General features: G+C 36.0%; 1 protein-coding gene across 4 annotated transcripts in view; it reads right to left on the bottom strand.

The window, feature by feature from the left end:
* Positions 1-3,122: 3,122 nt before the first annotated feature.
* SSX2IP (SSX family member 2 interacting protein) overlaps positions 3,123-24,667 on the bottom strand; it is a 28,054-nt gene continuing 6,509 nt past the window's right edge. Inside the window, exons 2-15 of one of the 4 annotated variants that reach the window (XM_035333629.1) lie at positions 18,878-18,922; positions 16,999-17,132; positions 16,022-16,188; positions 15,606-15,806; positions 13,821-13,931; positions 12,552-12,687; positions 11,553-11,628; positions 11,298-11,469; positions 9,713-9,863; positions 8,075-8,211; positions 7,476-7,649; positions 5,734-5,845; positions 4,216-4,336; positions 3,123-4,007 (exon numbers count right to left, since the gene is read on the bottom strand). In XM_035333629.1, coding sequence (XP_035189520.1) covers positions 3,926-4,007; positions 4,216-4,336; positions 5,734-5,845; positions 7,476-7,649; positions 8,075-8,211; positions 9,713-9,863; positions 11,298-11,469; positions 11,553-11,628; positions 12,552-12,687; positions 13,821-13,931; positions 15,606-15,806; positions 16,022-16,188; positions 16,999-17,041 — 1,683 coding nt within the window. In that variant the 5' untranslated portion in view covers positions 17,042-17,132; positions 18,878-18,922 and the 3' untranslated portion in view covers positions 3,123-3,925. Of the gene's footprint in view, positions 4,008-4,215; positions 4,337-5,729; positions 5,846-7,475; positions 7,650-8,074; positions 8,212-9,712; positions 9,864-11,297; positions 11,470-11,552; positions 11,629-12,551; positions 12,688-13,820; positions 13,932-15,605; positions 15,807-16,021; positions 16,189-16,998; positions 17,133-17,832; positions 17,852-18,877; positions 18,923-24,667 lie in introns of those variants that run through there. The other 3 variants (XM_035333631.1, XM_035333630.1, XR_004752974.1) reach the window with 3 other exon arrangements.

The raw sequence follows: 24,667 nt of genomic DNA, 5'->3' as shown, positions 1-24,667 counted from the left end.
AACAATGTTTTAATGAACACAAATCAACTATGTGATTTCTATTCCAGCATTTTCTAGCAACTGCTCTTCCTAGATTGTTGTCCCACAAGTTTTGACTTTTTCAAATGGATTTCAACTGGATTTTAAATCCACCTGGGGTTGTGCAACCTCTGTTTTGGAAACTGCCATAGAATTCACTTCAGGATACTACAATGTTGTTGCAGGAATTTGCCAGAAACATCTCCTTTTACATGATTATCAACCTATTATTAAGTTTAAGCAGACAATCACACTTTGTGCTTCAGCGATAACCTTTTCCTAATGATGCATGGCCAGCTCTTCGGTGTAACTTTTTTTTTTTTTTTTTTTTTTTACTAGCTGACCATTTCTTTATAACTAACTTAAATGTTATGCGTTACAGTTAGTTGCAAGTCTTGTAGTCATGTTTTGTTTTGAGTTGTGCATGTATATGAGTACAGCATCAATGTGAAAACCAGAACAGTCTGTTATGGATTGCCGCTTGTTGTGTAAGTACAGCACAACTTTGCTGGGAGTAGTGAACATTGGAGAACAGATGTATTGTAATAAATAATAATAAACTATCAAACAACAAGAATATTTCTCCCAGGGATCAGTTTTTGGATGCAACTATATCTTTCATATCTTGTCATCTACTTCCCTCCCAAGGTAGATTAGGGTGGTGAAGAAGCAAACGTATCTTTTACACGCAAAAGCTTTGTGGTAACTGCAACTTAAAAAAAAAAAAAAGAAAGAAAAAAGAAAGCACAAGTAGTAGCATGCAACACATGCAGTATTCCCATTATCCTGGAAATACTTATTTTTTGTTCAAGAATAAACTCTTTAAATGGATATTACTTAGGAAATTTACTAAATAGTTACCTTGGTCCAGTTGAAGCGTACACACAGCAATCCCAGAGAAAAGCAAGGATATGGTCTGATTTTTTTTCATACACATTGGAGTATTTTCATCCTGCTGCAACTAAGCAGAACAAGTCTGCAGAAGCTACTAGAAGCAGTACTTCAAATTAGGAAGGGGGCTGGTTTGTAGGGAGAAATTTTTCATAAGTAAATCTTTTATTATTTTTTTGCTATACAGCCTGTTTTACAAAATCCAACTTGTATCATCCTCAAAGAAAAAAAAAAAAAAAAAAGCTTAACAACTGCAAACTAATCCTGGAAAGTAAGTTCTCCTACCTAATCAGACTTACATTTATAGTAAAAGTACTCTCCCACCATGTAGACTGAAAAAGAAACCTAGATAGCAGCATGCAAAGCATGCCATATTTAAAGATTTTTGTGAAATAAAACACCATAGAGTGTAAGAGAACCACTTATCTTTTCAATATCATGCATAAGTAGCTAACAATAACTTTACATGTCATTGCACTGCAGTTACCACTTCTTGTTCCTTCTTAATAGGCCACCTGCCCTGTTATCTCAAACAGGTGCCTATGTGTGGTAACACACCTGTATGGCATTTCTCTGAATAGTCTTCTCCTCTGCTCCTCAAGTCTATGATTATGTAAGATCCTAACATTCTTACACTTTGCTGTGTTGGAAATAACATCACCATCTACCAACCAGGACATTATTAGCAGTAGCTTAGCAGTAGCTGCAGTTTTAGAAGCTTCCTGATCACTGGGTATGGTAATCCAAAAACTCTAGGCACGCTCACCCTCTTTACGGACACAGGACTCACCTTCTCTAGGCACACTCGCCTTCTATATGGAGACAGAACTAATGCAGTTGGTTCTTCCATATACGCATTAAACTGAATTTCCACTTCCATGGCATGGGTTACAGAAATTTAAAGCAAAGAGTTAGTATGAAATATTTATCAGTTCCTAATCATTCAATAAGCACAAAAGATTAAATAATAAATTACTTTGCTCTTCAGAGGCATTATCATCTTAAAAGTGACTGTCATGAAAAAATACCTAGTCAAAAATCCAACTAAATTATACAGCAAGAACACGTTTAAGTGTTCCAAGAAAGCACTAAAGAACACACCTTAATTACTTCAGAACAGCAGCAGCCCCTAGCGGCACCCTGTTAATTGCCTCAATAGATCTAGTGGAAAGTGTCCCTGCCCATGCAGGGGGGTTAGAATTCCAACCCAAACCATTCTATGACTCCATGATATTGAGTAAACTAATAGTCTGAAAATAAGAAACTTGCATGTAAACTGCTCCTCTCGTTTAGTTGTCACTATATGAAAATACTCAGTTTACATCTTTGAGTATGCTTTTGGATACAATTTCTACTCTTCCATAACTAAAAGTCACATACGCTCTGTTCAGCATTGGGTGGAAGTTGTAAGCTCAGCAGTACCTAAACAGATGATATGACTACTGTTCACTTATTGTGAGGGAACTGGAGAAATGTTTTGTTTTAAAAGACTATTAAAAAAATAGTATTTCAGCAGAAAGAGTTGACCAACCAGATCAACATATACAATTCTGCTTCTTTAAGGATGCAGTATGGTTCTCACACAGAAAGTATCCTCCCCAGCTTGCATTGACTGCTACCTCATTTTGAGCTGTAACTGAAGGCACTGAACTAACCAGCAAAAACTTCAATGTTTTCTATCTTAGCTGCATGAAGAATTCCAGTTTCCTTTCTTTCTCAGTACTCAATTTTTACTTTTTTTTCCAGGTAGTCCAGATGCTCTGTTACAATCAGTTGTGAAGATAGGGGGCACAGCAGCAATGTATTTTCAGGGTAGGGTTCTAAGCTTCAGAGTTTTTCCTTCCTATGACCCTGAGAAGAGCAAAAGTCTTAGACACCTTCCAAAAGGTCAGTTAGACTAGGGCTGGAGCTACACACATGCATTAACAAATACATGAACATCTAAAAGAGAATAAATTGATGTGTAATGGGCAAGGAAGAGTTCATGGTTTGTATTCAGTTGAAGGATACTTTGAACATTTCATCTCTACATGGCTAATTTTTAGGAAGTTATAAACAAAGCAGATTTCCCTAGGGCTACCCCAAAAATTCTGGAGCCCACTAAAAAGAAATAAAACAAAATCAACATCAGACAGACTTGGTGACATAGTGAATCTTGGCCATACAACGACGATGGCTTAAAAGTGTAGTGCTCATGAAACACAGAATCAGGGTTTCTTAGAATAGACTTAAACATTTATTGTTCACATTTGAAATAATTTGATTCCTGACTTAACCATTGAAAGTCCTAATGCATCTGTAAACCAAGTGTCACTATAAAACAATTTAAAATACCATTTAAAATAATATTATGGATGCATGTATTTCATTTCATGGTTTCTTAGCATAATCACTTTGTCTATTTACAAATATATAAAGATTTTGCGCTTTAGGTCACCTGAAATATTAAAGAGGTATTTTCAAATCACACAACTTAATAAATATATAACTTGTTTTGTTAAAAATCTACAGTATACTGTACATTCAAGTTGAGGCAAAAGAAGTTTTAATGCCAGTTAGACTTCAGACATAAATGAGTGTTTGCAATAATTAAACAATTCCTAAAAGTGCTATCTCTGTTCACGATGAAAGGATTAGGATCCAATATTTTGTTACAGCCAAAGTTTCAGACCATTGCTTCATTCACAGAATCACAGCTTCTGTTACTAGAAAAATATCAAAGCTTTTATATATTTTTAATAAACATCTTCCAAGAGTTGCAAGAAAAAGTGGCAAGAAATGGTCCAAAAAAATAAGCCATGTGCACACACACTTTACACACACCACAGTTCAGATCACCACATAATCTTCCAAGAATGAACAAACTCACAGCATTCTGTTTCACTTTAGAATGGTGTTTATGAACACATCTCTAACAGAACTGCAGGCAACCCTAGGAAATCTAAGGCAGTTGTTCTATGTGCAAGTTTCTACATAGCAGAGTGCCAACTCCAGAGTCTTCCTGTGACTTTGTGCATTACTCGATTTCTCCTTCGTCACTTTCCTCCCACTGATCTGGCTTGCCGTCTCCAGCAGGTTTCTTTGATGCAGCATTGGAACTGGTATAAAAGATAAAGTTAGTGTAAATAACTACTTATTCATTTACAAACTACACTTCAGAGAGAATCACAATGCTGTTTTTACAATATTGATATTTTGCTACCAATCATAAGACCTAGATCAGACTTTGTGTAAATTATCACAACTTAGCCTCTGCTCTGCCTAGAGCTCAGCACTAAGAAAAAAAATCCACACAATTTCAGATACCTGTTACATGAAATATACTGAGACGTCTGGCAGGGTTCAGCTGAAACAGGACCACTCAATGTACAGTGAGGTTTCCTTTGCTGAGATGTAGAATTCACTAACCGACTGTCTTGGTCAGAACCTAGAAGGCATACATATCATTTAAAATACACTACAATTGAAAACATTTGAAGGACTAGATCCTTTATGTCTTCTGCAGTAAAAAAAAAAAAAAAGCATAAACACTCCCCCTCCCAACTTTTAGCATGTCTATAATAATAAATACAGCCACCAGAACTTTAAAAAGTCAATTACAAATCAAAAGCTTTGGTATACAGCCTTAAAAAAAAAAAATGAAGCTGCTCACACGTCATTAAAATCAAGTCGTTCTTCATGAGCAAGAAGCCAAACAATTTAAAGTCTGTTTCTAAAAATAAAAACGTTTTCCTGCTATGGAAGATCACTTCATATCACACGTACAAAAGCACTACAGGAATTGCATGGAGAAACAAGGAGGACACAGAATACAACAGGCAGACTAGTTACCTAACAAGAATACAGATTCAAGTGCTTTATCTTTACTTGCCAGTTCTTTTACACGTTTATCTAAAAATGCTGACTCCCACAACAAGAATCCATTTAACAAAGATTGCTGTTACTTTCTAAGAAACAGGGCAGGGGAATTATCAAAAACTCAGCAGTGAAGACCAAAACACTGAATTTGCATATTCAGCCATAAGGAGGGGTGGGAAATCAATTTATCAGCTTGGGGAAAAAAAAAAAAAAAAAAAAAAAGAAAGAGGAAGTCAAAAATACTTTAAATAAAAACAAATTTCCAAGCTATGAACATGTTATAAAACACTCATATAGCCATATTATCGTTTTTGAGGAAATGATTCCTTTAAGATTTGAATCTTGAAATTCTATTGTTTATCACTCAAATTTATCATTATAATTCTTAATATATACTTATAATTATCTTATTATATAAATTATTTTATCATTATTTTCACTATTTTTACATAGGATTCTGTTTTACCGAATTTATATGGGAATGCTTGTTTAGTATTGCCTCATCTCAAAGAGCAAATGCTGCCTTCTTCAGAGCTTGTTTCTTATTTATAAAGATTTCTACATGCCATGAATTTTTCCAACAGCCTTGACAACGAATATGCCCACATTTTAATTAATTTGGTAATTCCAAGAGCTCTCTGTTCTTAAAAGCTAAGCTGTCAGGTACATAACATTCACCTGATCCCTTCTCAAATCTAAATTCATTACCTAGGTAATGATCAGGGAGGGAATTATCAAGATTCCCTTTTTGAACTATTATTAGTTAGCCTGACAGGTAAAGGCATACAGTAAGTGAAATTGTTAGAATTTCTCCTGGAAAGTTTTTTTTTTGTTTGCTTTTCCTGTATGTTTGTTCTAGGTAGGTTTATTTGTTTTAAATAGTTTTACTTTTGTTCAAATTTGCATCTTCTAGTTAAGAGGGGAAAAAATCATGCTACAGTAACACAATTTGAACCAAATACTTGCTTCCTAAGAAGGCACTTGGAGTTGTCACATTTTCAGAGTGCTTGTAATCAGTAGACATACTTAAGAACTGTTGCTTCAACCATGCTCCTCTATCTTCTTCAAATGCCTTTCTCTAGGAAAAAAAAATGCCAGTTTACACTTACAACCACAAGAACAAGCATAGTCCACATTAAATTGATGTTATTCCATCTAAAAATCAGAAGTTGTGGCATGTGCATGCAACTAAAGTGAGCCAGCAGTTTAACACATTACAGTCATGAGAGCAAGCTTTTGAATCCTACAAGGAATAGCTGAGGGCGTATTTATTTACAAGTCAAACCCCATGGCTTGTTTCACAAAGGTCTGAATAACCCCTTCATTTTACTGTTCTCCACTCCAGTGACACAGTCTCCTATCACTGCCTCCTGTGCTCTCCTGCCCCCCACAGTGTAGCACTACCTCCTGCACGTACCCCTTATTTCTGGGCAGCTGCCAGTAAGGATTACTGCTTAAACCTCAACCCTCAGCCTTTTCATAAACAGATGAAAGTGACTTTGAAAATAACACTGATTATTTCCATCCAAAACTGGGCAGAAAGAAAGGGGATGTTTCCTTTTCTGACTACTCTATGAGCATGGAAGAGGAAAACACTGGCTAAAGACAATCTTCAAAAGATTGAAAGGCTGCGCAATCAAGAGACAAGCTATTTTATCTCCAAAACTATCAGTGAAATGGCATGCTCCCATTATATATATACATTTTACTGTATCAGCAGAAAACAGAGCAAGCCTACTTTTCCACAGATACCTACAAAACTTAGAGTATTGCTTCTACTTCCTTGTTTCTTCTTTCAAATTTAAGTATTTTAACAAGCAGAAGCATAGGTAGTTAACGTTTATGCTGCAATATAGTCTTAAACATTTCTGGACAAACTATTAGTATTTATCATCTCTCAAAACTAATAAATCTATTTCAACCATTAAATCCAAGAACTCATTGAAATTAAAGTAACACTAAATGAAAAAGTTGAAGAACACGTCTATATATGTAGTGGCTTGTACCAATATTTGTCACTGTTATGCCAGCATCTCAAATAAAATCCAAAATACTCAGTTCTTGACATTTTATGTTCCCTCCTGCTAACTTGTAATCCCCTTCATCTTTTTACCCTAACTACTGGCTACACAAAAGGACACACATGCTAGAGCTCATTTATAGACATATCTACCCCCATTCTGTTCCAGTATGCATGTATTTTCTGGACAGCTTAACTACAAGAACAGAAAGTGACTCCATTAAGAGAAAGCAGTTATTTGGCTGTCTGCAATAGTCATTGGTTTAAAAATGTTTAGAAATCTTTGAGAACTCAACACCATAGCCACATCTGACAAAAATTTGCATAAGCCTTGCTTTCTTAGAAAGTCAACCTGAACAGGATTATATAAAGGATTTAATAAAGAAACAGACTGATTTTTCAGAAGTGCTTAGAAATTTCAAAAGCTGCAAGACAAATGGATCATTCCAGTTGCAGTAACTACATTTTCCAGTACATCTGAAAAAAAAAATTGAAGTGCCTACCAAATGATCTGCCACAATTGCCAAAGATGTTTTATACAGTATGAGAATAAGCTGCTTGTTAACATCTCCATACAGAAATTGTTAGATGGCTGCACTTCAGTGTGTGTTAAATAGTTTTATTCTAACAATAGCAACACATCTTTCATAGGAATTCCTTTTCTAATACCTTTCCATTTTTCTAATACCTCAAGTCCTAATCTAATAGCAGCTTCTGTAAAACTTCTTCGTTCCTTCTCAAAATTCTTTTTTTGTTCTCGAAATAGCCTCCATTCTTCCTGAAGACGTTCTCTTTCTTCCAACAAATAGCAGTCCTGTAGTAATAGAGTGGTGTCATCATCACATGGAGACATAAGCTGTTGCTGCAGATATAAAGCAACAAAAGACTAATATTAATTTGGGAAGGCCTGTAAAGATGTGCAGGATTTCCATAAATTCAGTTTAATCAAAAAAAAGCTGAAGTTTGATATACAAACAACACAGTTGATTGGGCTAGAGTTTCAGGCAGGTAACAAAACATCTCTGTTCAGGCAGCTGACCCCAGCCTCCTTCTTCATGTTTGTTCACCTCCCCCTAAATTATTCTTACCAGAATTACAAACTCATTAAATTACTAACCAACTGACTAGCACACATACGCAGACCAGCCACTAAGACTTTCTGTTAAAAAGCATAATCAAATAAAGGAAAGAGGTTCAGAGGTGAGAAGTGACACATTTAAAAAAAAAAAAAAAAAACCACAGACACACAAATTCAACTAAGGAAAAAAAAAAATGAAAGCCTTCTACCTGTAACAGTTGTTGCTGAGTTTTGATCATTTCTTTACATTGCTGAATTTCTAATTCTAGCTTTTCAGTTTCCAGCTCGTGGTCTTCCCTTGAAATTACATCTTTGTCATCCAAAGCTCTTGAATGCACACGTGACACTAAGGGAGGAAAAAAGCTACTTAGAACAAAAATCCTTCACAGCACTGGGGATTCAGAGCAATAGCAAAGGTTTTTAAGCTGTATTTGTTTCATCCCAAAAGACATGTACATATTCAAAATTACTTCTATCAGGACAAGAGTACCAGAATTGGTGCTACACACATAATTAGGCAAAATACCCATTTCAGAAAAAAAAAAAAAAAAACATATCTGTTTTACATTTCCCCAGGTAAGTTACAAGTATGCACTGCAACAGAAGTGTCACACACAAAAGTCATTTGCTTCAGCACTTACTGAAAATCAAGACAAATGAAGACTTCTTTTCACTGATATATGTTGTTAGCCTATTCTTCTGAGTCCATTTTTAAAGGGCTTGTGTGTTCATAAAAATATGACAGTAACTATATATATCACAGATAAAAAAAAAGAAAGACTTTTCCCTCAAGTTCTGTGAAGGGGAAACAGAGCCTACAGTCAGAACATTGTGTGCATATTTTTACCCCAGCAAGGGAATCAATTAGAGAGGAATAAAGTGTATTTTTGTACAATCATATAATGCATTATTTTATTTCATGCACAGTTATCATGGTCATCATAATAAGCCAAATTTTGATCCCCTGATGACAGCGATTGAACATTAACTGAATTTAAAGAACTAGAACAGTCATCTCTATAAATTCAAAAAAAAGAGAAAGGTGACTCCAAGAAAAGCACAAATACACAAAGCATTTTTCCTGATGCTTACAATTACTTTTCAGTTAGCTATACAAAATCAAGTATTACTCAGAACAAGCGATCTTAAAATCCTTTCTATAGTATAAACATATTCTTATAGACCATCTGCTCTTTTATTTGCAACTGAATGCATGACCTTCTCGGTATTATTCCTGTCTGCAAACATCCCTGTGGTAGCAGCACCATTTGCTTTCACTGGAAAAGTAATACTAGGAAAGAATTTTATATATTTTTAGCTGTCTTTTAATGCTGTTTAACAGCTGGAAATGAGAAGAGCCCGGCACCATTCCTTCAACCAGTTCACTTTAGAATGCCAGTAGGAGACTTAGAGGTATGGATGTGGCAAAGCTAAGTTCCAGGAAGGGTTTACATATTTTGCATCCACTTGCTTCAAATTGTTATATCTGCATTATTCAAACACCTCAAAGAGGTGGGGAAAGAAAACAAACATTTATTCCTGGGTGTGTATTTCCAAACAAAAAATAATTATTTCTTCAGAAAGTCATTGTTTACTGTGCCAAACTATAATAATCTGTTGTCAGGATAACAGGCATGCTATGCAATTGCTTTCCTAACTTCCTTCAATTAAAACTCATACAGAAAATGTCAATCACAAGCCTTTTCAGGAAGTCTACCAGGTCACAATCCCTTCTATTTTAGCTTCCACGTAGTTTAGCCAGACCGTAAAGAAAATCCTAAGATTATGATACCAAATGGAATTATTAGCCGCATTTTATATGTACATGTAATTGAGTTAATCATCACCTTGGTTGTCCAGCTTTTCAACATGATTTTTCAACATTCTCCATTGTTTTCTAATGCTGTTGGTAAGCTGCTCTCGCACAGTTTCACAAGACAGTTCCCACATATTCTCTTTATTTAACTCTCCGATGTCCTCCTCCAGGTCTGACAACACCTGCAGAAGTAGAAGCAAAGAATGTTGCAAACCACCTTACCATTCCAAATAAACATAATTGTTTATGTAAATATGTATACAGATTTAATTTACCAAACCAAAGTAAAACCCTTACATATAGAAAAGGGTTTTCCTTCCAGGGAAATTTGTCTGTTAGGGAGTTCAATTCCCTGATGGCATAATGATGAAGAAAGAAGAAATGTAGCACTCCCCAAAACCCTGGCACAAAGACAATGTATAAGCTAGAAAGACTCTAGGTTAGTATCACAAATCTCCAAGAAAGATTCAAGATTCAAGAAAGATTCAATCTCCAAGAAAGTTCAGACTGCTGAGAAGTTCCACTATTCCAAGTTCCAGGACTATTTTTCTCCTTCTGAGAATTAAGTAAATCCAAAACACACCCTAAGGTACAATGGAAGTAGCCCTTTCACAGTTCCATTTCACACTGCTGTTCAAAAACCAAAGCTGAATGCCATCTTAAAGAGCTAAAACAGAAGAGTCTGAGAGGACTAGCCCGCAACAACTTAGTGGCTATAAATTAATAAGCTATAGCTATTTAAATACCTGACATGAATTATTCCACTCCTCTCAAGCATCTAAACCATTCTATACAAGCCTCTTTAGCTACAAGTAGATAAGAAAAATGGGATGGAAAATTCCAAAACAAGCTCAAAGGCATCTAAATAATTCATTTACATATGAAGTGAGCACTTTCTTTCAAACCTGTATCATGTAAGACCTTAAGGAACAAAGCAAGTGCTGTAAGAAAAAAAAAAACAAAACTGTATTTTCTAGAGTTTTGTCCCTTTTTATAAAAACATTTGTTTATATACATATACATACATGTATATGTATGTATGCATGCTAACCCCATGAAACCCCAGTCTGGAGTAGCCATAAAACATATTGTGTAAACAAAGAAATACTTAGAACTGGAAAAAAAAACACTAAACCATCTAACTTGGGAAAAAAACATATTTCTGCAATGTACTAGCAGCTCTGCAAAATGAACTAACTCGTCTAACCCATGGACTAAACAGAGCACACCCTAATTACATTTCCTCCACCCCCCACCCTCTGTGGTTTCTATGGAAAGCTTGGTTTCCTTGCATAAGCACCTTGAAAGCCAGTTTCAACTTATTATGAAAGGCAGACGAAATCCAAACTGCATCATTATAGAGAATTATATACAGGTCACTACATCTAACATTCATTTGAAGTATACTTTCAAGCTTCCCATGTATTGGCTAGGAAGAACAGACTTGCTATTGTTCATGGACGGAATTGGAACGTTTAAACATGAGCGATTTCAAGTACAGCACAGGATATGTAATCCACTGCAAGTCCTACAAAAGGAAGTTTACCTTTTTGATGATCAAATGGCTCCAGCACTGCAAACTATCACACATTTAATTTTAACTGAAGGATACTTACTGGCCCATCTTCAGACCTTTCTTTAGGTTTTTGTTTCTGTGGTGGGAGAAGTGAAATAATCTCTTTCTTCATTTGCTGAAGAACTTTTTTCAGCTCAGCATTTTCCACTAAAAGCTGCTTTTGGCGTTGCTCATAGTCACTTAACAGAACTTTGTACATTTCTTCTTCATTTCTAGAAGCAGAAATCTTACAGTAACAAGACAACAAATACAGCATGTGTCAATTAACGTTGTTCTATAATAACTAGAATTTCACCTGGCTTCTGTCTTATCAGTCCTCCATGCACCTCTCTTCCCATCAGCTCTACCAACATAATTTAGAACTTCCATAGCTGCAAGTGAAAAGGATATTTCAAAGTATGAAATAATGTGCAAGTATATAAATACTCAGATGACACTACATTTACTTGTTTGCCTTTACACATAGTTATTGTCAAGAGACCATATTACCCAAATATTCCCCTCAGTCTTAAGGCCCAGATGAGACCACTTTGCCGTCCTGAACAAAACAAGAGTAATATAATCAAGAAAAAGAAATAACTTCTTGCGTTCGGAAACCTGGGGTGGGAACGGGTTCTCATCCTGTCTCTTACTTTATAAATTTCTTAACAGCACCTTCATCCATATTTCAGCTTTTATATAAATAATATAAATCAATTATTTTAAAATTGCATCAGGTTAGGGATCAAAGTTCAATTCTAGTTAGCTCTCAAGGAAACAGGGCCTAGATTTAAAGCCTGGTTGTTTTGACCTTGCTGATACTTCAACTAGCAGTATCTAACCAGAGACAGCAACATGAGACAAGTTAAGATTTGTTCACTTTAGGGTGAGGCTTCTAGAGATTACTGTGCTGATATCTAATGATTTTCTGCTGCCAAAATAGGTGTTCCTGCTACAGTATCATAATCCAGCCTGGCTTACTCACATGCAGTGTCAAACGAGACTAGCAGAAAACCCAACTCAGCAACATTATTTTCTTCTGGTTTACTGAACTAAAACAGTTCACTAAAAATATGACAAACTACAAATGGCAAACAGTTGAGAATATTTGGAGGGTAGCAGGAGGGATAAGAAAGGAAGAGCAGGACTTCCTTTCCAATGATGGTCTCCATGCTTTTTCTGACACAGAAATTTCACAACATATTCACTGATCCACAAATTAAACACTTGGGAAAGTGAGACGAATACACCCAGAACCAAATTTAAACACTTTTAACATACAAAATAGTTTATTTTGTTCTGGAACTCTACTTACCAATCTTTTTGTCCTTTTTGTTCATGACTAATTGATGTAAGCGTTCCTTTAATTTGTTATATTCTCTCTCTTTCCTCTTCATATCATGATTGTACTGCGTAGCTCTACTTGAAATTATGTTTTGCAACTTCTGTACCTAAAAACAACAGCACAAAAAACAGATTTCAACTAATGTATAACTAATGTATATATGGAAACATTTCTTCAGAAAACCAAAACAAAGAAGTGAAATAACATTTATATAAAACTGTTTCTGGTTAAAGGAATTGACAACAGGAATCAGGAGTACTCTAAAATATCGGTTCTGACCTATCTCCGGAAGTTTTGTTGCTTTTATGTACAAACCAACACCACAAGCAACATATTATAATGCTACAGTTCCCCAGTACAACTAAGTACATCTTTTAGCGATTCAAGTGATAACCTTCTCTGTCTTCAGTAATTAATTTTTAGGATTTGGTTACCTCTAAAGTAGCTTTATTAGGTTTACACTAAAAAAATAAACACATTTCTCCTTTTGGATAGTAGAATTGAAAAGGAAGACTATTTTATTTAGTCTATAAGAACATAAACATATCATGGAGCACATTCTAGACCCATACTATCATTAGTTTTTTTTTTTTCCTCCAACGCATCAGTTTTAACTACATGCAGAACATTCAACATTTTAAGCTAGAACTTTATGAAGTTCATTATAAACTGATACTACTATGATTGCTAACTGCATGAACATGTTTATGAATGCAGAGAACATTCATGGAAATTTAGGAGCCATATATGTACAGAGGGCTGGGGAGAATCTGGAAACAAATTCCAAACTAAATTAAGTGTTTTCTGATCTTGGTTCTTCCAAGACTCTGAAGTTTAATGAGTGTGGGTTTTGTGGTTCCCCCTACCCACTCCCCATTCCTTTTGCTCTCCTCTACAATTTAACAAAAAATAAGCGCTCCTATACACATAGGTTTGAGGAAGCAACTGAATCACACTGTATCCTCTTACTTCCTAATATTTAAACATTACAAAATAAAGTTAAAATCAAAAAGTATGAGAAAACTGCATGTGTTTCTACAGTACTATCTACCATTGTTATAACTTGGACCTACCCCTTACAGAACCTATTTGACACACAACACAAACCAATTTCTTTGCTGAAATACAACATTCATCATGAAAAAAAAAAAAAGTAAACAGCTACCAGATACCTTGCAAACATCATCATACTACTGAAAACCTATGTAATGATTTGTGTTGATGTACACAACAACTCACTTCATCCTTTTCATTTTTAAGTAACTGGTGCAAGTTTCTGTTCTTGCTTTGCAGTTGTCTGTCCCTTTCCTGAAGTCCAACTATTTCCCTTTTAGATAATTCCAGCTGTTCCTAGAAAAAGGAATGTTGATAGTTCAGCACAAAAAAAAACAAACTGCAAAATCACCTCACTTGAGTCAAGTCTTCCTATATTTGACCTCTGATGTTTCATGATCACTTTGCACTCTTAATGACAAATTAATTCTATTTTCTGGAACAAGCAGTATGATTCTCCAGTACAAGAAACACTCCCACCCACAAGAAAAAAAAATAGCTTGGTGCTTAACATATCTTATCTTATACAATTACTGCTTTTTCAGTAAGTCAGGATTCTGTAAGCATATCTGTACCACAAGATTGAGGGTGGATACTTAGCAACCTGTTTGAATTTGGGACTACCATTTTACTGGAGGGTTTCCCTTAAATAATCAAGGAAACAATTAACATAGGTATGTAAGTTGTGACCATAGCAAAAGCAAATAGGACATTTCACATATATAGAATAAGGCTGGACAAATGATCTCATTGTAACAGGTTATGCACAACTGACATTTAAGAACTTTCTTCCACAAACACGTGACTCAAACCTGAAACTGCTACCTTGAACGGTCAGAAGAAAACACTACATACAAACTCTTCTTGTACATGTAGTGAGCTACAAGTAAGTAAAATTATGTAAGCATCAAAAGCTTCTAAGCAAATTAGATCTGAACACATTTAACACAATAGCATATGTCAAGAGGATTGCCGCAGGATATCTGAAAGATTTTACATACGAAACCTTATATGATGACAGCTAAATTAAAGGCCCTGACATTGAAGTAGTGCTAACAAGTTTTTTTGCCCCCTCAACTTAAAAGCCATTTGTCTACAAAAAGTAACACACAGAGCATATAAAAATGAGTGTAGTTACACATGATTTTTAAGGTCACATCAAAACACTTCTGTGTGGCTGACTAATCTCAGCAGAAGGGCTCCTGTGATTTTGAGAAGCTATAGCAGTATTTGATAAGGAGAGTGCTGGACAGTCTTATTGAAAAGCAAAATTAGTCATGCACTGATTTATTTATCATTCCCCCCCCCCCGGGCAGAATCAAAGGAAACACAAGTCTTCTGATATGACTGTACATATGAGTACCCACGAAGTAGCATAATCTGTGTACTTCCAATGCATCAGCTACTTCACAGTGACTGACCTGCAGGTATTTATCCTGTGGTAAAATGAAACAATCTCATTTTTGCCAGCAAGCTTCTGAGAAGTCTTTATGAAAGGGCTGTGGTCAGCTATTCAAGGAATCCAAAAAAAAAAAAGCTACATATATAGAGAAAGAGTGGTAAAAGCCCTGTGTAAGTAGCAGTACATGTCACTGTTGCTGATAACAATAAATTTTGTGAATTTATTTTTTAGAACAGGGCATATCCTATTAGATGGTATTCAATGAGCTGAACTGATGTGTTTAGCATTTTCACCTACAGCATGCATTAACACTTCCAATCTGAACAGTCTTCCCACTTCCTTGAGGAAAGAGATCACAATTCTAAGCAAGTTTTCAGTCCTTTCATTAATTCACATTTCATTAACAAATTTTCCACTGGAAAAAAAATCAAAAACAAAAATGCACATAAAAATACAAATGCAGATTAGAACTGGCAAGGAAAACAAAAAAATCACTCACTGTTAAGAATGTACAGTATCTGTTAAACACAAGTGCTGCATTATATTGGTGGAATTATCTTGTTTTCTACCTTTAATTTAGCATAGGAGTTCTGTAAGTGATCCATATCACTACCCAGTTTCAGATGCTGCATTTCTACTTCTTCCTGAGCTCGAAGGTTCTTGTGCTGCTGTACAAGCAATTCATTCATGCAATTTATGATGGATATTAAGTTTAATTCTTTTCCTTTGGGCTCCACATAAATAGACGGGAAGCCCAATGTTGTCAATTCCTGGTGAAAGACAAAGGGGAGAGGGGATAAATAATGGGATCAATCTCTCAAATAAAGAATAGCAGGTGAAATCCTATATGAAGAAAATATATATATATTCCACACCAACTTTAGCATTAAGAAAGAAGCCTTCCTAATCCAGTGCTTCTTCACTACCAAAACTGGTTTTATGTCATCTTCAAACAATGGTGAATAAACAAGAAGATCTGGCTTACCCTGTTGAGATAGGATATACTCTGTTCAATATTCTCTTCTGTGCAAAAGGCACTGAAAAAGCTGTGCATGCTTTTGGATGAAGGCAGTGGCAAGCGTAGCACTTGTGAGTTCATGCTTGTGGGTGATATCTTTTTTTCTGAGGTATATTGAAAAATATTTTTGCTATCTAAAAGTTAAAAATATTAAGAAACAAGTCAGGGCTAGTAGTTTAAGACATGGCATACAAAAAAAAAAAAAAAAAAAAAAAAACAGATCCCCTAACTACTAAAATTATTCTTTATAGACATTTACAAGTCTGGAGCTTAGAATTTCATCTATAATGAAATATAACAACATAACATATATTAAACAACTCACAATAAAAAGGATAGCTAAACTTCCACAGAAAATCTAAAGACTTGACATTTTCAGGTGTTGTATCTTTCAACTTTTACTACTCTTCCCTCCATGAAAGAACTCTCCAATCTTTCTTAACTGGCTTGCTACAAAACATACACACTTTATTTATACATGTGCAAAAGCTATAAATTTAGTTATGAATTCCTCCAAAATGTATGACATCCTTAGTCAAAGGAAGTGTGCTATCATTTAATCTTCTACTAGGTATAAGCAGGCAAAAAAAACATTCTCTTTCAATAAATGTCATCAATTTACAAGGCAAGAGAACATAGAACAAATTAAGAATTCTCTTAAAAAGCGAAATAATCTGAAAAGTATATTAAAAAATTATTAGAAAGCCTTAGAACTTTAATATATATATATAAATATATATATATAAGAATAGTATTTTAAAGCAGCATTTCTACAAGGACTCAATCCCCCCCCCCAAAAAAAAGCTTTGTATCTACTAGACTAGTTACTTCATGTCATTTAACATGCTGTTATCTCATTCATAAAACCCCAATCTCTGTTAAGCAGCTATAATACCACTGGTAAAGCTAGCGAATCCACTAAATTCAAAATATTACTAGCTTACCTGATGACAGCACTGGCACAGTAACAGTCTTCCAATCTCCCATAGCAACAAGGGCAGGCAGGGTACCTGAGCAACTGGTTCAGCAGTGAAGTATTTAGTAGAATTCCCGACAATTGGTGTTACGTAGGCATCTCCTAAAATAGCAAGAGCATTTTAGATTAACAATAGCATCTAATACAGCTAGGAGATTAAAGCAGGCATAAGAGAGAGAGAGTACTGAACTTAAGGCACGTGACATTTGTCTACTTCTTCACACAGTGAAGAACACCATAAGCACAGCAAATATACTGTAGAAATGACACATCTGTATTTAGTTAGACTTAACAAAGTCTTGTAAATCATTAACTAAAACACCATGCATACATGAAAAGTATAAAGACATTTTAAATAACCCAGTTGTTTCTGTCAACATACATCAGAGAAAGCACAGCAAGCCAAATATTTAATGTTTTTCTGCAATATAACCAGGAAGCAGCTTTTATCAAGATAAATTTATGTGAAGCTTTAACATATATCTGTCTTAATGAAATTATTAACAGGTGACAAAGGCTCTAGAAAAGATTTATTGGCCAACAGAGCAACGGAACTTATATATATTAAATATTTAACTATCTAAATTTAACTTAACTTATATTCCTTAATATACTGCGTATACACAGCTACACTGCCTTTCCCTGGCAAGCTGCTTGCTCCTTTGCAAAATCTCCAAAACTGCTGAAGGAAAAGGCAAAGCCTAACTCCATTGGCACAGCCACTGAGTACAGCACTGGCCCTCTGGAAGCCAACCAAAACTCATACATAAGAAAGAAGCAGCTGATTGTCCCCTCACCCTACCTCCACCTCACAGCCTGAAGGCATGTAATAGTGTTAGAACTGACACACTGCTGGAAAATTAAAGCCCAGCTTGGATGTTTAAGATCCAGCCAGTGTAAGCCATCAGCTGTTAGGTGAACAATGACACTTCAGGGAAACTATTCATCTGACCGGAAAGAAGGCTTTCAGTTAATTAATACTTTGGATCAAATCTCAAGTCAGTTTAAGATGTACTCCATAGGCTTTTACAGTACAGTCATGTTTGCCACTAATTCCTCTTAATGTGTACTCAGTGAAAAGCATCTTCTGAAGTTCTGACACTAAAACCTTGTATTTTTATAATTGTGGGAAAAGCTATCCTTTGGAAAGCCAATCTGCTGTCTATTTAAGACACCAGACAGCCATGGGTGGTCTGCTATCCACAAGGTCTCTTGAGAATAAAAGAGAAACAATAGGAATCCTTACTGACATTTCAAAGCACACAACATAGTGCCTAAAGTTAACACAAAGTTTTTAAGAAATCCTATTAGTACACAGCCACATCAGAGTGTTCAGCACTAGAAAATAAGGTATCCACCTGGATGAATATTTCTTCAGGTTCATAAGTGTACTTGCACAAAAAGCTAAACAATTATTCCTCAGATGAGTTGAAACCTTGCAGCAACTACTAAATTGCACATCAGAAAATACACATAAGGCAGGGAGAAAACACAGTCAATGTTGTAACAATCTAAAGGCTGTTGTTTATTAAGAAATTGATCCTTTCCTCCTTGCCCATTCACATTTTTCAATTTTTTCTTCCTGCAAAACTAAGATGGCCAGAAATGAACCAAGTGAACATTCAGATTCTAAAGGCAATGCCTTAAAGACCTGCTGTGAAGTCAGTCGATCTATTCTTCCCCCCGCCTCCCCAATCACCCAAGTCAACAATGCTTTTAAAAATCTAATTCAAAGTCAAAATAAAGATTAAGAGGACACATTTCATAGAATCATAGAATATCCCGAGTTGGAAGGGACCCATAAGGATCATCGAGTCCAATTCTTAGCTCCACACAGGACTACTTACATGCTCATTTATTTGGCTTCTGTTGGATCCATTGGATAGAGAAACCTGCAAATGAAAGGGGGGATAAAAAGACAAATTAAACATGTATATTCTCATTACTGGCATTGTTGTAAACCTGCATTCTAATAATGTATTTCAAAAGGTTCTTAAGAAACTCAAAACACACAAATTCCATTAAGTACTATTGGAAATTCTACAAAAACACTACTCACATTTCAGATATGCAATTAATTTCAAAGAAATTGGCTTTTATTCTTTAAGCGACCACATACCCATTATGAGATCTTACAACCCAAATTCCCTGTAAGTACATCACCAATCCACATGTCTCTACAGTGCAAACACTGTTTGGGCTGAGAGGTCTGTGTCAGAATAATGCTCGACTAGAAGCAGACTGGACTGCTTCCAAGTGAGGGAATAGAATGATTCTCTAAATTTTAGTCCTGTAACCTGCATGCCATGTTATTTGGTGTAAATGTTTTCTGAAGACTACTCTCTGGTGACACATTGTTTCTAGGTACACCAGGAAGAGGATAAAATTAAAATTAACAAAAAAAACACGGGTTCAGAAGGATGTCTAGCAAAGTTACAGAACACAAGAATACTCAGGTAGTACAATAAAGTCCAGATAATACAACTATATTCTTCTCACATCAAGCAGCCCTGAAGGATCTAGAGCCTTTTGTCTTGAAAGAGCAACTAGCAATACACTGCATATTGGTCAATACAACAGATTTAAAAATAAAAATGAAGATTTGGTGAGTGCTATACTCAAAAGCTTCCTCCAACTGTTAAAACCAACACAATAAAAGTAATTCAGATTGTTATATGGCATCGGAAGAATGCACTAGCTTTGAAGCGGCGATCATTTCAGAGAGCGGTCACTATTTTGTACATGCACCATCTTTGCACACTGTATTCAGAATTAAACTCCAATGTGCAGAACGAGACAATCCCTGTGTCAGCTGCAAAAAGGAATGCCACAAGCCTTTAGTCCCGTGCTAAAATCATCTCATCAGTTCCACATGGCTTCTACTGCCAGTTCAGGACCTTAGCCACGACTTTTAAAGCTATCTAGTGATTAAGATCCATCAGCTACATTTCCTTGCCAATCTAGGCAGCTCCCCTGGAGCAACAGAGCCCAAAATAGCCTCACTGAAGTATGCAAGAGCTAAAGATGAGCATCCCTGATCAAGACAGAGGAGATGCAAAATGAATTTAGATACACTGTATTCATAAGGGACTCTTAATGCTCTTTTTAACCACTGTAACATATCAAAGAACATCTTTGAAGCTGTATTGTTTTGTAATTATGGAAGAATAATAAAATAATAAACAAGATTTAAAAGTATTTTAGGGATCTCCCTAAGCTATCCAAAGTTAACACACAGAAATGATTTAACTAAAAAAAAAAAGTTAACAAGATTTGTTGTTTCAGTTTTTGTTGTTTGTTGTTTTTTTCCCCTCCTTCTGCTATGATTCCCACTCCCTTTAAATTCTGGCTGTGAAAACAGGCAGTAGGAAGCTAAATCAACACTTGATGTTTCCAAGCACCTCATATTAACACCAAAAATCTGACTGACCACCGGTGGCAGGGGGGAGAAAAGAATGAATCTCTGAACAACCAAATCTGCTGTAACTACTTAATGATTTTCTTTCTGTGCCCATTCCAGCATACAGGGGATTTGTTGCAGCTATTTCACCAATAGATTTGATGACTCACCCAAAAATCTGTAATGACCCAGTGCTTGCCAGGCAGTTCTCTGCCCGTTGGCAGCATCACTCTTGTTCCAATCAAGAAATTGGGTGAACAAGACCTTGGAGGATTGTTAAAAAGAACCTCCAGGGCCCAATTTCACATGAGTGAACTGCATGAGCCAACAGGAGTAACAGCAGAGCCACCTCGTTGCAACTAAAAAAAAAAAAAAAGAAGAAAAATCTAACAAATGAAAACCCCACCCCCAAAAAATATTCATACCGAAAGTCACAGAGAGCTTGATTAACACCAATAATCAAACCAAAGAAGTCCGAACAAGCGGAGTACAAGAGAAAAAAAAACACACACTTTAAAAAGCCATCATGATAATAACACAGCAGAACTCAACTCCTTGAAAGTCACCTGAAGAGTTATTTATTTATTAATTTAAACAAAAACCTACATGAATAACCCCACAAACTCCTACATAATTCACTAACATTTATCTTCCTTTTCAAGAAGTTTACTCTAAACTTCAAACGTTATACTACATTTCACAAGCACAGAGCTGAATGGAGCTGTTCTTGTAACGACTGTTCTGTGTCCTGGGGGACAGGGGAGGGATTGATGACTGTGCCAGGACTCAAGACAAATCCAATCTAGTAAGGCCAAATTTAGACTGTCACAACTGAAAAATCATGAGCAATAAGCACTAAGATTTTAAACTTCATACAATACAGTATATTTAAGTTTTCTGAATTTTATATTTAAACTTGAGTCTATAAAAATCATTCAGACAACCCTGTATCAGAAGTGAATAGCTTGCCATAGCATTGTACCATGATCATGTTACACCATCTGGTCATTTCCAGCCTACACTGGGTGTGACTTAAATGGGGAACTGCAGTATCTGGTAACCCAGAGAACTTTTCCCTCCCCTCAGGTAGGGAGGGGCAATTTTTGGTGAGCATCCTCCCCCCGCTGCCCAGTGTCACAACGTCTCGGAAAAAAAGAGACTGATTCCTTCTCTGTATATTAAATACTTGTATAAAGTTGAAACGTCTACACAAATTTTGACTTATAAAATTGAAAAAAAAAATATATCAAAAGGTTAATTACTTCACATTTACTTAACAGGCAACATAATTCATTCTACTAAAATTATATCCCAAGAATAGCTGCGAATCTGCTTAAAGCTTTTTACATTTGCCTAGTAATCCAGAGATGCCCAACAGATGGCTTTGATCCGGATAAAACAAAGACACATCAGTATGTAAATTTAGGGTACACACCAGTCATCACACTGTAGGTTTACAAATATATCCCTGAAAAGGTCACCAGAAACATACATGCTTGTTTTATTCATGTAATCACCACAGAAGTCCATGTGTTTCCTCCCTAGAGTTTTGACAATTATTTTCTCTCTACAGCTGTTTTAATAACAAAGGTCACAATTAGCACTAGAACATAGCTCATATTCAGTGATAACTGTGTATTTGGAAGAACTCCTTCCTCTATAAAAATCTACTACAGTTTTACTGGCCTTTCTTTAATATTGTAATTTTAATGACAGGCCTTGAAATAAAAGCAGATCCCAGATATTTCCTCCCCACCTTTACAATACTGTGGCCAATTTAATCACTATTCTATTAACTGGAATAAAAAAAAAACACGGGGGGGGCGGGCGCCCCCCCCAGGATGCACAAGAGAGGGCTTTCTTCCAGTTGTCTACATTTTAAGGAAATGTGAACTTAGCTCATGTCAAATTTCCAACTAAATTCAGTGTGGTCAAAAGTAACCTGAAAAAGCAAGTCAAACCACCCAGCCTATGGGTACTGCCTGCCAAGTCTTCCCTTCATTATGAGCATACCACATTCAGAAAACCCCCATCTATATTTGTCAAATCCATTTATCCATTTTACTTAAAAAGAATGTCAGGAGTTTTAAAGAAAAAAAAAAGAGATCAAACATTTGATCTTCTCAACAAGTATAACCACACAGAAATATACCCTTAGACCTGATAAAAATCTTATGTTTGACAATTGTTCTCACTCTCCTTGCCCCAAGCACTCAGATCAGATTATAGTCCTTGTAGCCTAGTACCTCAAGATTCAGCTCTACCTTTGTTAAACACCGATGACTGATAAATTCTGTTAACGCAGCCACTGAAAAAATTGTAACATGGAAATGTTTCATCTGGTTCCTGAATTACTACCCCTGAATTCCTACTTTGAACTAACACTACAGATCTTCACATCAGCATTTTCCTATTGCTAAAGAATAGCACTATTTCTGATGACCTTCAAAATTCTTTTCCTCTGCTTGCATTCACAAACCACTTGCTACACTTAGATGGTACAGAACATCCTGCTACCAAACCTCCCCATGTCGCAATTTGCAAAAAGAGAGCCTTAGGAACTCTGTCTTCTATAGTTCCTCCTTTCTCTGATATCAAATTTAGCTAAACTTTATAGCTTTGTTCTCTCTGCAAGTAGAAGACTTAAAATGAAGAAAAAAGAGTCTCACTAGCTCCTAAAATTGGTAGTATTTACTGGGCAGAGCCAGAACAAGCGTTCTAGATCTCAGGAATGATAAACTCACAAGGCTCACAATCACGTAACCTGTAAGTTAACACGGGCATCAGGTAAGGTGAGAGGAAGATGGTAAATGCACCTGATTTCTCTAACAAACGTCAGGGGATTCAAGGAATGGTTGTCCAGTAAAATCTAGGTTTGTACAGAGCAGAAAGGAAAACTCAAGCACAGACTTGTTAGCCACTAACAAATATGACTGGTGAAATGTGACCATAACTTCTGTAGAAGAAACATTAACAAGCCTGCTACAGTGCTCTTGAAGTAGGAATGAATGAGCCAGTGTACCCAGCAAGGCAGGATAACTGGATTTCCAAAAAGCTTTTCACAATGTTTCCTATCAAAAGCTCTTCAACTAAGTTGTCAGAGAAGTTATTAATGACTGACTACAGATGGAGAAGAGGAAAGAGTAGGAAAAAAATTTTAAAGGGGTAGAGTACATGAAAGTATCACATGGAAGCCCCGAAGAGACCAAAAGTTTAGCATCAAAAAGAGGTCCATACTGGTATTTGTTATTCAGAGGATTTAAAAATGTGATGAGCAGGTCAGTAAGGCAGTTCACTTATGGTACAGAGTTATTCAGAAAAATAAACACTAAGATTGAATGACAAGAACCCCAGAAGGTTGTTTTCATACTACACAAATGGATTATAAGAATCAGCAGCTGAAATTCCATGTTCATAAATGCAAGCTAACACAGAATACACACACACACAAAAACACCACCACTAGGCTACGTACTTAAACCAACAGGCTCTACACTAAGCATTATCATGCAGGAAGAGATCTCAGGGTCACTATGATTACTCCTCTGGAAGTAACAGCTCGCAGGCAGTTATCAAAATACTGAAGCCCAGGACAGAAAACCAAACATCATAATGTCTGCGTAAACAGCTTCCCCAGCTTAAATATATCATACACCATTACCACCTTTGGGGTACAGAAGACAGAAAGACCTGAAAACAGTGCAAAAAGGTCAACCAATGCTTCCATACAAGAAATTAATAAACTGACTTTTCAGCTAGAAGAAGAAACAGCTAGAGAAATAGGACAAGATTATGAAGAACAAGTACAGGAAAGCATTTATTGCTTATTTTAACACAACAGCTATGCAGAATGAAATGGAACGTTTAACTTGAACGCTGGAAAATAAGAGAAGTTTTTCTACATAAAGCACTGTTAAATTGTACACTTGCATCACCACGAGGTGTTGTGAATGCTAAATACATAAACTGGCTGAAATCAGCTGAAAAATATCCACTGAAAGCTATTAAATTTAAGAGAGCTGTAAGCTCTGCTCAGAAACCCTTCGGTTCCAGACTGCAGCACGCTGGGAGGATACCCTGATGGGAGCATCGCTGTACAACCAACCTACGGTGATCTTTTCTTTAGCATCTGCTGCCAGCCACTTGCAGAGACAAGGCACTGACCCCAAAGGACCTGTATTCCCCTCTCCTGAGCTCTCTCCAGCCCAAACGATGACCAATATCAATACTACGGCTT

This window comes from Oxyura jamaicensis, chromosome 8, assembly GCF_011077185.1.
Source record: "Oxyura jamaicensis isolate SHBP4307 breed ruddy duck chromosome 8, BPBGC_Ojam_1.0, whole genome shotgun sequence".
NCBI classification, from domain to species: Eukaryota; Metazoa; Chordata; class Aves; order Anseriformes; family Anatidae; genus Oxyura; species Oxyura jamaicensis.
This window is presented reverse-complemented; position numbering and strand designations above follow the sequence as displayed.